Source organism: Morone saxatilis, unplaced genomic scaffold (assembly GCF_004916995.1).
Source record: "Morone saxatilis isolate NCDOM2014 unplaced genomic scaffold, NCSU_SB_2.0 Contig12, whole genome shotgun sequence".
In the NCBI taxonomy this organism is placed as follows: Eukaryota; Metazoa; Chordata; class Actinopteri; family Moronidae; genus Morone; species Morone saxatilis.
In genome coordinates this window covers 22,541,674-22,556,681 of record NW_023339674.1, presented here as the reverse complement: position 1 = coordinate 22,556,681, position 15,008 = coordinate 22,541,674, and the positions used below count along the sequence as shown (strand labels likewise).

Here is a 15,008-nt window from a genome sequence, read left to right as displayed (position 1 = left end):
CATATATTCAAGCGATCATAAACTAATAAAAACATACCTATGGATATTATATTCCATGTTTGCCAATAGATCCTCCTAATGTTACACAATGGACTGAAATGAAAAGTGTCTCAAGAACTATTGGATGGATTGCCAAAAAATCTTACACAGGTATACCAGCCATAATTTTCTCCTTTCCAACTAAATCTCAATGTCTACGAGACTGAGTTGGACAGGGACAACATTCATGGTCCCCAGAGGATGAATTTAAAATAACTTCTTTCTATCTATCTGCAAAGCTCGACATTCCCATCAGTTTGTGTTTAGTGTTACTTTACAAATGTTAGAATGCTAACAAACTAATCAAGATGGTGAACATGATCATGGTAAACATTTTACCTGCTCAACATCAGCATTTAGCCCAAAGCACCATTGTCTGTAGTGCCTTTAAGTACAGCCTCACAGAGCTGCTAGCATAGCTGTAGATGCTTGTGAAACCCAGTAGTGGTTTGTAAGCCACTCCCCTGGGGAAGGTATTGATGATAAGATATAGGCTATCTTCATCAGATGTTATTTTTATATTTACATTGTTAAATGTAGTAGTAGATTTCTGAGAAAACCTTAAAAGGTTTAATGTATTCCAATTAGCATTACATTTGTGTGGCTTGTTTCTTATAAACACAGTAAGTGTTTATCCATAGCTTATAATTGCTAAATAGGTTGAAGGAATGAGTCCTGACTGAAACATACTGAAGAACAATTTTAGAGGATCATGCAGGAAATTCAAGTGCAGTAAAAATATCAAGCCTGGCCTTCATTAGTGATGTGTTTTTGTGTGATTTGTTACGGTATGTTGGGCTCAGGCGGTTGCACACGAGTGTTGTTGAGTGGACTTCTGACAGGTGGTGTCACTCCTACGCGCTGCAAGCCGCTCAATTGAGCGGTGCAGATGGTGCGTTGCGAGCTGTGTATGCCAACAGTTGCCATTTTGGAGCTATACCCCCCAACTCCTTCTTCACTTTGAGTATTACAAATGATCCATTTACTTCTTTAGGAAAGAATGGAAATGATCACAAGCTGCGACATTGTGTTTTATATTTACAACATAAATAGGAAATTATAATGTTGTGTAAAGACTAACAAAACAGAACAGCAAGACCAGAAATCACTGCGCAAAACACTGTTGACAACAAAGCCATGTAATTAATGTGAACTGAAAGAAAATGATCAGAGTTACAGTATGTACATTAAATTTCATGAAGAAGCAACAAATCTGAATGTGAAGGTTGACATGGTATGTCTGCACTCAGTCCTTAACACAGCATGCAGTCTGAAAGAACAAAGGCCATGTGAATTATGTTGTATTAAATACGTGTTTCACAAAATCAATAAAATATTCTAAGAGTGAAATAGTGTGAACTGATCAGATATTGTACATGTTTCTTCACTGTAAAAGTCTTTTTTTTACACTGTTATGTAACACAAATGGTCCAAATTGTTGTTGGCTACATAGCATGCTTTTTGAATACTGTAAAGAAATAGCAAATGTGTAATTTACAAATAGTTCAATATTTTGAGAACACTTACTCACTTTCTTACTGAGAATGAGATGAAGATTGATATCACTCTCATGTCTGGATGCTAAATATGAAGCTCATCAGCAGTCATTTAGCCTAGCTTAGCATAAAGACTAGAAACAGGGAAACAGCTAGCATGGCTTTGTCCAAAGTTCACAAAATTCCCCATCCAGCACCTCTAAAGCTCATTAATAACACATAAAGTTTACTCTGTACACACACAAAAATGTAAAAAAGACAAATTGTGGAGTCCCGAGAAATAGTTACGGCACGTAATTTACATGTCTGTTCATGCAAGGATTAAAAAAATGGGTTTAAACAAGTTAATTATTGAGCTTAGAGGGGCTGGTAAAGAGATCATTTTCCACCTTTGGAGAGAGGCAGGCTGGTTACCCCCCGTTTCCAGTCTTTTATGCTAGGCTAAGCTAACTGACTGAGTGTTATTGATCTTCTCATCTAAATCTAAAGAAAGCAAATAACTTACTTCCCAAAATGTCAAAATATTCCTTTAAATAATGGCAGTGTATGACAGAATGAGAGTTTTATAAAATGCTGGTATTCCATCAGCCTCCCTCCTGTTAATAAAAACCGGGCTTTGAAATCAATGTTACTTTCTGACATCCTTACACAGTGTTAAATCCCCTGTTAGTCATAGGAGCAAGGTCACAGCAGTTCCAGCGTCCACTTCAAAACAACCAGTGAACAGTTGGTGGCATCAGCTTCAAGGCAAATTAAAGGAATAGTTTGAGATTCTAGGAAATACGCTTAGCTGTTTCTGCCTGCTTCTAGTCTTTATGCTAAGCTAAGCTAACTGGCTGCAGCAAATGTGAGAGTGGTATCAATGTTCTCGTCTTACTCTCGACAAGAAGGCAAATAAGAGTATTTCTCAAAAGACTAAACTATTCCTTTAAGTCTGCTTTCATTTCCCTAAAGAGCTAATTAACTAGAGATGTAATAATACTATGAATCTCTGTCAGCTGTCTTGTCATTAGCGATACGTTGTGACCACATTTTATTCAAAACTATAGGTACAGTTATAATAACTGACCCAGAGCAGTGTCCTCTACCCATAATGAGATTCTGTGTCTCCTCACAGATGAGCAGAGAGTAATTTACAGTACATGAGTACAGTCTTTGTAAAATACATGTTCTGTAGTTTCCTTGCACACTGCCTGTGACAGTTCTCTCATGAAAGTCTTCACTCGCCATGATAAAAAAAAGTTCATAAGGGTTTTACCATATTATGTTCCTTACACAGAGAAGTGTTCACTCGTTCAAAAACAAAAACAGAAATGAGCTTAAAAAACATCATAAAAAGCATTAATTGACGTAGTAAAGCCAGTAGATCAAGTTGAAGAGGGAGAAGCTGAAGGGGAATATTATCCGTGACCATCTGTCGATGGCGTTCACATCGGTGAGGTCTGGGATTTTGATTTTGAGCTGCGAGGATCGTCTCCGCAGACGGGTTTTCTTAAAATGTGCGTTCCTGTCCATGCTGAGGCGGCCCGGCTCTCGCGCCGTGCTCGGCTTCCTGTACTGGACCCCCGAGTTGTCGAACACCATGGAGGAGGAGTTGTGGGTCTCGCTCACGGTGGTTGTGATCTCGTTCCCTCCCACCTCGTTGTGGATCTCCAAGGTTGTCAGCAAAATGTTCCCCTGGGAGTCGACCTAGGCACAACAGACAGGAGCGCTGTTAAAAATGGGCTGTGAGCTGAGGCTGAGTGACTGATGACACATGTGCAGCATGCGTCAGGCCCCGGGGCCGGCGTCTTCTAGCAGGCTGACAGATTACAGCCTGGGAAACAGAGAGCGGCCTTCAAAACCAGGTTTCCTGTCCCAAAGTTAAATCACTTCTCACAAATCAGCTCAAGGTTGGACTGGATGGCTCTAATACTCATGTCATGACAGCTATTGCTTCCCACACAAAAAAATATAAATCATTCAGACCCAAGTGGCAAAAATAGAGGCACAATATGTACACAGTAATATAACAATGTGGTTACAAGACATGAGAGGAAGTGACAAGGTGAATATTTATCTTTCTCACTCTTTATACTTCAGTGCAGACTAATGACACAAACTAGACTTATTCCACGATGTAACAGTAAACATATGAACATTTGGAGATCCACCTCAGACCTCATGTATATCATATAAACAGTATTTTATTACAGCAGATTCCAAGAGGAGACTACTTTAACATAGAGATAGCATCCTAAACCTAAAGTGATTGTAAATAGTGTTCGAGCTGTGTATTACACTGAAATACTCTCCTTTATCATCCGTATGGAAGCATCACTGTGTAATTGAATGGTAGCATGCTAGGGTAATATAATATATATCATATTTACTTAAAGATGGAGTTTTTGTTATAATTTATACAACTGCCAAAGAAATTCGACCTTCATTTCTCTCATTAAAATATTTCCACATAAGACACCTGACTAACTTTCTCAAAGTTTCTTAAACAGCCATTTTGTTCCTACGTTGGTTGTATTCTTAATAATGGAGATAAACAGCATATTTATTCCCTTAACATGTATTACAGATAAGACCATAAGATGAATGGTGAAATGTAATTTTTATGTTGGTGTTGTACAAAGCAAAGAGGTTGTTTTCTGCGTATGTTTTGGTCTTGTGACCTTCAAACGGGGATACTAATGTGTGCATCTTGATTTATTGCTAAATCCTCGACTTTATTTATCAGGCTCTAACAGACAAGACAGGCGTTCATGTGGAAGACAGAGGAATTTAACAACATTTGGTATTTTGTTATGAATTTCAATTTTTTTTAGATTATAGAGTGGTTTGTTTGAATTTACTGTACAGGATATATCATTAGGGTCACACACACACACACACACACATAAAGACAATAAAATAATCACAGAGGAAGAGGAACATACTTATATGTGATGGTGATAATGGCTGAAATGGCTGGTTAAGATGCTGTGGCCATAAAGCGTGTTAATTTGTTAAATGAGGAGGTCAAACTTTGCCCTGCAGCAGCAAAGTTTCAGTGGAGGTTTCACAGATGTGACACAACAGGCAGTGACAGACACTCACCCTTTGTGAGTGACCGCGCCCTTGTACCTGGTTGGACTGTTTAATAGACGAAGACTTGCAATTGCCTCCTTCCAGTACGGACTAGCCGGGAGAAACACAAACAGAAACCCCTTTTGTCTGAGCTCTGGTCAGGTGTTCGCTGAAGCATGGATGTTTAGTGTCCAGCACTGAATTTCTCCCAATGTGCACATGATATAGATGAGAAATAAAAACTGTGTTTAAAAAATGCATCATTACTAAAATTATAAAATTGCAGAAATGACAAATCTTACACAAAGTTGCTTTAAAAAATAAGTGTGTAGTATTTAATGACATGTAGCAGTATAGTTGCAGATTGAAACTCCCTCACTTCACCTTCCCATTCGAAGCACAAAGGAGACTACAGTGGCTACGAAATACGCAAAGGGCCCAATCTACAGGCAGTGTTTCTGGGCTACTGTAGAAACAAGGTGGTTCAGCATGAAAGCCTCCGTGGAAGGAGAGAGCTGTTACCAACGTATTCACATTTCATGGTATAAATTTGGGTTAAGAAGTACTTTTATCATTATTACTGAATCGTGGTTGAATATTTTATTTTTATTGAACTAAGTTTTGTATGTAAGTGTTGTATGTAGTATAGTAGCATGGTGAAACATGAGTGGGTCTTAATGTTATTACTTAAGTGAAATATTTTTCATGATTGTACAAATATGTTACAGGATGATCCTATTATTCTGTCTTATATTTAAAAAAAGAAGGCTTATAGTTGGCAGCCGGCTGGTTCCCAACCTATACATCACTCATTAAGAAAAACATTTTTTTAAACATTTTAATTGAAATGAAAATAAAAATTAGTATACTAGTATTAATTATATATATAACAAAACTAAATAGAATCCACTCAAAATACAGGAAATGTCTCTAGTTTTAGTGTTAAGCTGGTGCTGATTTCACCAGTGTCGCAGTGTCACTTTACTTTTTAGGGTCCCTCTGTGAGTGCTGGCAGTCTTACCACTACTCATTTAATCTTGCTCACTGAAACACTCCTGTCCCTCTCTCTCTCATGCCACTGTGCCTGCTGGTTGAACCAGCTCCACATCTTTACAGCTTTATAAAAGTTTTCAATTTGATGTGAAGCTGCAGCTAAAGCCTGTATGGAATTGTTAGATAATGGAATACCCTATCACCCAGAGCAACCTCAATTATGTGCCGGTCGCTGTAAATGTCCCTGGCAATTCTTTTGTAGAGGCCCTCATCTGTGCTGTTTCTTCTGATCTTCCTCTGGTGGGATCAAGATCTTCAACACCCGATCCACCATGTGAGTTAGCTCCTGCACTGATCCCAGTGCTTCTGTTGACTACTCTGTGGTCAAAAAAGGCTTTTATTTTACTTCCCACCCTTTTCCAGCAGGATGTGTAGCTGGATATGGCCTCTCATTTATTTCACAATCTCAGATGCTGATTCTTCTGTGTCCTGGGAGGTGCTGGATAAAAGCAGGTTATGTTCTTTTTCTCAAAATGTCTGTTCGTTCAGGATGTTTTGACTGCTTCTGCAGTTTTATCGAGCTTCACACAGAAGAAACGTCTTCTAGTCCATCCTCTTCTGCCATGTCTCCCCAATTTCAGCCAGCTCATTGTCCTGCTCTACTGATTTTTCCTTTGGTGTTTTAGGTTCAGCAGCTTCCATTTTTAGCGAGCTGGACATGCAAGTTATTTTAGCTTTGTTGTACTAATGTTCTACATGTGAAAGACCAGGAGACTGGCGGTTTTCTCCTCTCGACTGCCTCTGCTGCTTTCACAACTTCTGCAGAGCTCTGAATTTACCCATTCTCTTCCACCATGATGTTTTTGTCACCTTTTCTATCCTTATGCTCTCTGGAACACCAGTCACCTCTGCCAAAGTGTGTGAAATAATGTCACCCAGACACTGGCTGACTTCGATTTCGGGTAAGACACTCTTCTGTCATCCATCAGATGCAGAAGAGCTTCTGGATGATTTGGGAGTGTGTGTCGAATGCATTTCGCCGACCTTTTCTTGGATGCATCTATAAATGTGTATACACATGGTGTAAACTATATCTACACTCATGTCTATTATTATTTCCTTTGTCAACAGATCCAGATTGCAGCTTGGCTCACTATACTGCCGGCAGCTGGTTCAGGAACCGCTCGAGGAGTGGTGAAGCGTCTCTGTTGTGACCAGTGGAAAATCCTGCTGCATCTCTCCTGTGTTCATAATATTTATGGTATCGGCTGTCTGTAGTCACTGTGTTCGTCTCCTTGGAAAAAGTCAGTGTGTTCTAAACACTCTAAACTCACTGAACAGGATTTGTGTCCTAAGCTACCAAACATAACTAGGACTGATTAGGTTAACTTTTTTTTTCTGTCTTAATTAAAACGATTTAAGAGTACACAAACAGAACAAAAGTGCTTGGCTAGGCCTGCTTCTAAATAACAACAATGGAAAATAGGGAATACAAATTAATGAATGAATAATAATTTACTTAATATTGAAATCAAAATTATAGAAAATGAAAACCAAAGGGACATAATTTCGTATATCACTGTATCCAAAATAAGGGATGTTTTGAATGGTTTTTACATCTTAAAGCAGCTATCTGCTTTGTTCTGGGTTAATTATTTGACTTATGAATGTGGAACTTTTCCTAAGAAGGCACAAAGTTTTCAAAGAGTCTGATCTCATTTAAATATGCTACACCTGAGGATACTATAAATTATCTGCCACTGTTGCTATTGTTTTAACTGTAATTCAATTTGCAATGATGCATTTTTAAACAAGGAAATAAAAATATACATTTTAAGGGCCGCTCCACAAGCTTTACAAATAAAGGTTAGTTTATTAGTCATCGAGGGCACTACTCAAGGTTATTTTGGCTTGGACTCTGAGATTACACATTTATAACAGAGAGCCTGTGATATGAAAGAGGCACTAAAGCTCAGGATATCAGTTTGATCATTTTCTGTTTTAAATCTGTCTCTTATGAGTGACAAACTAAATTTCTGGAGCACCCCTTCAATTCATGTGCACACAGATTTTCAGAAATTCAATTTCCATTTGACTGAATGATTACAATTTAATATTTGGAGATGTGTACTTCCAAACCATATACTATTTAATGTTATTTTTATTCAAATGAATTATCATGGCATCAACTTAATAATATGGTCATGTTAAACTACCATATGTATAGTACATGTTAACAGTCTTATCTACATACAAACTGTACTGCTGATGGTTCTTCTGCTTATAGGAACAGTAAAGGTTGACTTTGCATTGTCTGAACCTGTGAAATGAGTGTAACTCGATTTTTTGGTGTTTAGAAATTATTCTTACCTTGGGTCTATCAAATTTTTCCCGGTCATTATTGGCCTTCTGTGCTTTCTCAGCGAGTTTCTTCTGCATCTGAGGACCTCTTCCAAAGAAGATGTAGTTGACGAAGGCATATTCCAGCAGAGCCAGGAAGACAAACACAAAGCAGCCCATCAGGTACATGTCTATAGCTTTGACGTAAGGGATCTTGGGCAGAGTCTCTCTTAAATGGGTGTTAATGGTTGTCATGGTCAGGACAGTGGTGATCCCTGGAAGAAAAGAAAAAAAACAATTTATAAAAACATAGCTAATCAAATATAAGCTGCATGGTCATCAAAAAATATAGATGCAGATCTCCAGAGACAGATGATAAGAGATGCTTGTGATGGAAAAACATTGAAGAACGTGAACCACTCAGTTGAGGAGAACAAGCTCAGCAATACATGTGTAACACAGTGCAGTGGCCAACCCAAGTCAGAAGATTACCTCCTGTTGGGGGATCTTTAACACAAACCTAGCTCTACGAGATCTACTGGTGTCCCAGATATGGTCATAACTTACACAGCTACATGTGTGAAGATCCAATTGGGTGGTGGTTCAGAACAAACTCTAAGCCTACCAACGCTATCCTAAGTCATGTTGAATGAGTCACACACATTGTATAAGTATGTAAGGAGACACTCTGTCTGTTACATTGTTCTTAACCTTGCTCTTCCATAACTAAGAACAACCACGATATGTTGGGTGATCAGTGTTCAACCTTATCAGCTGCTAAAGACCTCCTTTAGGTTTGTAGAAAAGTTCCCAGTGCTGATGCTGACTTCAGTAACCAACAAGATAATTATCCAAAGACAGTTTTCTAACAACAAATGGAGTGAAGCTTGGTAGTTTTTACTAACTTGCTCATGTCAATGGAAGCAGTCAGTGTCTTTTGTTGATTAAAAGTGATCAAATGTCATTTTAGATCATTACTAACAGCCTTTTCAATATTCTTGTACAATTATTATTTCAGGCAGATATTCTGTCGTTGTGCACAGAGAACTGCGTTCTCGCCCCCTGTTTGGGTGAGTCATAACTAATAAATTAAAGAATAAGGTTTAACATGCTATGGTGCCTGGCTTACTCCAATATTGATGAAGTACACTCCTTTCACCTTTGTGCACGAAGTCAGTCGCACAAAAAGGCTATGGGTACTTTGTGATGTTAATAAATACTCTACTGTATGTTGCTGTTACTCATAGATACATTGCCACCACTCAACCTTGCTGCTAACTTATCCCAGTGGTTACCTGAAACAAAACAAATCTCCTGACATGTGTAAAACTGTTGACAGGACACCTCAAACTGTACACAAGGTAAGTTATTACAATTATTAGTTCTTTGTATTTAGATTTTTTCAATTTGCAACTGTTTTCATCTTCCTAATGTAAAATCTATAGGCTGAGAGGGAGGCGGAGCCTGGGAGAGAAATACACATGTGCAGCAAACAAGGAAGTGAGAAAACTTTTTGAATCAAGGAATCATGGGTGAGTCTATTGATACTTTGTCACTTTGATCGAAGAGTGGACATCAGCTGCTATGGAGTGGCTTTAAATTATTCACTAAACAGTCAGTGATGCCACACTCCATGTGGAGAAAAATAACAAGTCTCTTTAAACGTTTCTTTAATTACAACTTTAATTAAAAATCCATTGGTGGAGCATCATAGGGGCTAAAATGAAGGTTTACTCATAAGCATGCTATTAGCTCATTAGGAGAGATCACTGTACTCTCCTTTCAGGGTCTTACCATGAGTCATTTTCATCTCGTACAAACATTTTCATCAAACCTGATGAAAAAAAAGCCTTCAAAATTGTTCAGATCAAAGCTCCTGTATGCCTCGTCTTGGCAAATTTCCTTAGCTTGGATAAGCAGAAAACGCTCCACTATATGGTTTACAGCTCATGTAGCATACAATGAGTGAACAGACTCAGCAAATACACAACAAACAGCGGGGTAGTAATTCTCTCTATAATGTGCACCATCGACAATAAATGTGTCTGTGTTTGTGTCTTGTGGATGGCTCACCAACCCGGACAGTGTGTCTATTTCTGTCGACTCAGGCTTATATAATTAAAACAAAAATGTTGCACTGTACAGTACTGTATGTGTGGGGGTGTTAAGAGCACTGTGGGTTTATGGCATCGATTTCAGCAGAACAAAGGGAAGAGCAAGAGCTCTGAAGAGAGGGTTACTCAACAAATCCCTGAAATATTTTCAGTGCAGTACTGTCGAGTTTACTGTTGTCTCTGACATTACATCAGTACCGTACAAATTACGCAGTGATAATCACAGGTGACATCTTGTAGCTGACTGTTACTGACTGTTACTGACTGTTACTCCTCCCACAGCAATTTCCCAATCATAGCCTTAGCAACAGTAACTAGTCACAGCAGATCTGTGAAGATTTGGACTATTTTAACTTGTTAAAGCATTTTGCATATGACTATATAAGAGTGGTATTAGACAATTGAAGAGCTTGAAGTGTAAAAGTGCAAGGAGTGGGATAGTGTGATAGTGTTTATCTGCTGTAATGCAAGCTCAAATCCTTTAGCATGTCCAGCTAACTAGCTTACTGGTAGTAAGGGTTCCTTAAAGGTCAAGTGTGTAACATTTCTAACAGCTCTATTGGCAGAAATGAAAAATAATATTCATAGGTATGTTTTTGTTTGTGTATAATCACCTGAATGAGACATTTTTATCTACAGACACAACAGGTTGCCTTCCGCTACCATGTTGAACCAGTTGTAATACCAAACACTGCTGGATACCACTGTAACCTACACACTGGACCTTTAAAAGAACAAGAAGATTGCCTAACTTAAGTGGTTTGTGGTGCTACAAGTTACGTTAAAAAAGTCCCATTCAAGGCTAGCATATACATCGTCTTTCCCCACTGTGCGGCAGCTGACATAGGATGCTATCAGAGTGTAGCTAGCAGCTAACACATTAACTTTGAGGACAAGACAAAATGTTCACTTGCTTCCTATATCCCACCCACTGACATATTGCTCATATTGGTATGGCTGATCGGTGTATATTCTCCGATAATAATAAATAATGGCAAGCTAGAAACCTTTAGAAAAATCTATATTTTCAGCAAACCAACTGAGCTAACATTAGCTTAATTAGCAACTTAAAATAAAATCTGCCAGCGACAACTTGAAATGAGACAGCTGTTTTTTTTACCAGTGTATTTGAAAGGAAACATTGTTGTGCCACTACCACTTAGTAAAAGTGTAATTCCAAGTAAATACACGGTATGATCTCTTAACGCCCCACTTCAGACGTCATTATCCACTGCTCATATATAAGGTCTGATAGGTATCCCTACAAATTTAGTTTTCTCAGGATACTCATACCACCATAATGGCTGAGAGAAAGGAAACCTATAGTAAATCACTATGTAGACAGTGATTGAATTTAGTCAGTACTGTAAGTGTTAATGCTTTCTCACGCCATCGATCTGACAGTGTCTTAGATGATGGTCTTCTCAATGAGGAGGCGTTGCAGCAGACGTCCCCTGTCCCCTGAACTGGTCTGACCCTGCTGGGGTGCTTCCAAATCTAGCTGCTCAGCGTTCCTCTTAAAATGTACTACATTCCTACACAAATGAAATCAAATGAATGCTGCATATCACGCTCCTTACACAGTCAGTACTTTGTGAGCATAGATGCTGAATGTGGATTTCCATTAGGGCAAATATTTTAGCAGCGATCAATGCAGTTGGGGGTGGTAGGGTGTTTTCCAGTGGTGAACTGAGCCTCGTATTTCTTTCAGTCCCAGAGGCCAGTGGAAAGTGTGAGTCTTAGACCCAGTTCAGTCTCCTATTACACCACAGAGCAGCAGCCTCGAACAGACTGAAAGGAACACACAGCCATGATGAAATGTTTTTAATCTGGCATTAACTATTCTCACATATGGCTAGAGTGTGGGAAGAATTCACAGATAGTGCTGATGAAACTGTCTTGTCACATTGCAATCTTTTCCTCGATGTCCACTACCCTAGGCTGTATAATTTGAAATGCTTTTGATAGTAGTGTTATGAAACCTGGGTTGTGGTGCCGTTTACATAACATTTTTGAGTAATATATATTAAAAAAGCTAAAACTAGAAACAAGTGTGACACAGACACTTTAATTAAAATGCAACTGTATGACGGTGAGCTGAGCTGACACAAGGACAGTAACTAATTACACATCTAGCTAGTGATAACGTTCATATTTTGTTTCTCAAAACATTGCTTCTGCCTTTTTAGACGTGTCTGCAAAGGATAAGATGAAATAAACTGTGAACCCAGCATTAACATATTATCACTTTGTTGTTGTTGTTGTGGCTAACTTGCTTATTTACACATTTAGCTGCCTAACACTCAGCTATTTTTACCAGCTAGTTGCTAACTGTGTCTTTCTACTGTTCAGTGCTTGTGTAGTAGTGCACAGTGAGTTTATCAGAGCTTTATCACCGCAAAAAAAATTATTGGTGCAGCTTTAAATCCAAACACTACTGCTCTGAGGTCTAAAAATGTATATTATATTTATAATAATAAAATTAAACTGTCCTCATTTTGCTAAGACTCCACAATAACATTGGAAAGGGAAGGATCACTTGCAGTCAGGTTCAGAAGCATAAATCAAACTGAACTGGAAAGGTCAGATCCACTGTTTATGTCCTCTGCTGGCCAACAACATCCAACCTATCATCCTCTCAGGTCACAGGGCGGTAAATTACATGAACTTGACATGATCTCCCAACAAACTCTTCATCTACCGTACAGCATCTATGAGGGGGAAGAGAGACCATCAATCATAAATGTACCTCACATAACAACACAGTCAAATTTTATGCTGTGTAGCCATCCATTCAGAACATCCTCATTACCTCCCACTTGCATGCCTTTTCTGTGTATCTCCTGTTTTTAATCTTTTCAATACTACCTCTGTGAGTGAGATGCTGAACAGCAATGGTAATGTGTTGGCAAATTTCCGGTGTAAGTGTTGGGGAAAGAGAGGGAAGTGAAAAGGGAGATTTGCAAATCACATTCTAAGAAGAAAAGTGGAGTGGAGGAGAAAAAAATGATCCTCCTTTGAGAGGAAAACACATTAGTCTTAGTTCTCAACAACGTAAACATTAAATGTGGAAGGTGTTGATGTCAGTCAGTGCTTATATCACAGTAATCTTTCAGTGTTTATATTGTATTGTATTTTTATGTAAAAGTGTATGCAATGTCACACCTGCATCAGTCACCATAATCAAAGACCTTCTGCAATGCAGAGGAAAACTTATTTTATTCCTGTAGAAGAAGCCTTTTTTCCTTAATATGTTCACCAGTTTAGTGTTTGTGTTTATTATGTTAAATTTGTGTGAAGAAAACCGTTTCAACTGGGGGACATTTTGAAAGGCTGGTAACATTACAATCTAGTGATCTATAACACTACGACAATTTTAACCACCAGCATCAAAATCTAAAACTACATCTCATGAGCTCAACAGTTATAACATCACAGAGGAAGCTGAAAGTGTTTCTGATGGAATATTTTACTGAAACTTCTCTAATTAAAAGATCCTGGTTACTCTGTTTTGATGAATAAAAGCTAAAAGCCTTTTTACTATTTGATTTCAACAGAATATGTCAGATTCTGTTTGTTCTTTAAACACCCTCTCCAGAACCTTGAGTGCTTTGTGCCTCAGACATTTGGTGCAAATTTGGTGCAAAGTTGCTCTGATGTATAATGCTAAATGTGTTTGATTATTTTTTTTTAAGGATACGTTTTTTTTTTCCTTTTATAACCTGAGTGTTTGATTCCCATAAAATCCACCTACAGACACATTTACCACAAATTCCAAATTCATTCTCTGTGGAACGGCAGGGTCTCTACTTTGATGATCCCACAGAGTCTTCTGTCTGTTTCTAGCTTTGGGACAGAGGCGGCCACTGTTTACACGCCTACAGGCCCAAACTATGAAACACAAAAGACATCTGACTGAAGGTAAAACTACAGAGCTGAGTTCAGTCTACTGCACAGGACATATCATACCTAATGCAACTCTGGCAGCCGAGGCATCATAATTTATCCAGAACGACACCCAGGATAGGATGGTGATGAGGATGGAGGGCATGTATGTCTGCAGGATGAAGTATCCGATGTTTCGTTTCAGCTTGAAGCTCAGAGACAGTCGAGGGTAGGCACCTGCAGGAAAACAAAGCGAAGAAGAAAAAGCCCTCTTTAATGCAAGAGGAACAGGGGGATATCTAGTACTTTGTTTTGGTTCCCATGGCAATGGCCTCATGAACAAGCGTGGTTCAAATTGCAAATCATCTCATGAAACTTAGCCTTGGGATTTTTTTTGTGTGCAAACACCACAACGCAGAGCAAAATATAAAACTAATGTTCACAAACACAGGAACAGTCTGACATTTTGGGAAATATGTTAGTGTTACTCTCTCACCCCTGTACGACAAATGTGAAGCTACAACTATTTTAGCAGCTAGCTTAGCTTAGCATAAAACTGGCTCTAACATGGCTCTGTTGTTTTCACACAGCCAGGCTAGCTGTTTTCCCGTGTCCAGTCTAATATTTGATCAAATTTTAAGCTAATTGTCCGCTGTATCTTCATCGTACAGATATGAGAGTGGTATCCATATTCTCATCCAACTCTCGGCAAGAAAGCAAAAGAGCCTATTCTACAAAATATCACACTATTCATCTGACTGACATTATTAGGCAATGAATAAATACATGGATGCATACTTATTGTTTACCTTTGTACGTCTCAGAAATAAGGAGTGATTAAGATCAACTTTATGAAAGCTGTGACTGGCTGTTGCTGTTGCCATAGTGACATGAGTTTCTACACCTGAACAAGACTGCAACTTTATTGCCCTATAATATTTACTTCTGTAAGCTAACTGAGTGACAAAACATACACCTGTGTTGATCCCTGTGTGCTAGACCCACCTACTGAGAGACTCTTGCATCAAGATTGACCCTGACTGTGATGAACTCAACCTCTCGGACCTCAACAATACAGCCATTA

At 38.6% G+C, this 15,008-nt stretch overlaps 1 protein-coding gene across 1 annotated transcript in view; it reads right to left on the bottom strand.

Moving 5' to 3' along the window:
- Positions 1-1,097: 1,097 nt before the first annotated feature.
- The window catches only part of gabrb3 (gamma-aminobutyric acid type A receptor subunit beta3), a 29,633-nt gene continuing 15,722 nt past the window's right edge, over positions 1,098-15,008 (bottom strand). The window contains 3 exon segments of the mRNA XM_035654063.1: positions 1,098-3,224; positions 7,956-8,200; positions 14,009-14,161. Of these exon segments, the coding sequence (XP_035509956.1) occupies positions 2,877-3,224; positions 7,956-8,200; positions 14,009-14,161 (746 nt within the window). The 3' untranslated portion in view covers positions 1,098-2,876.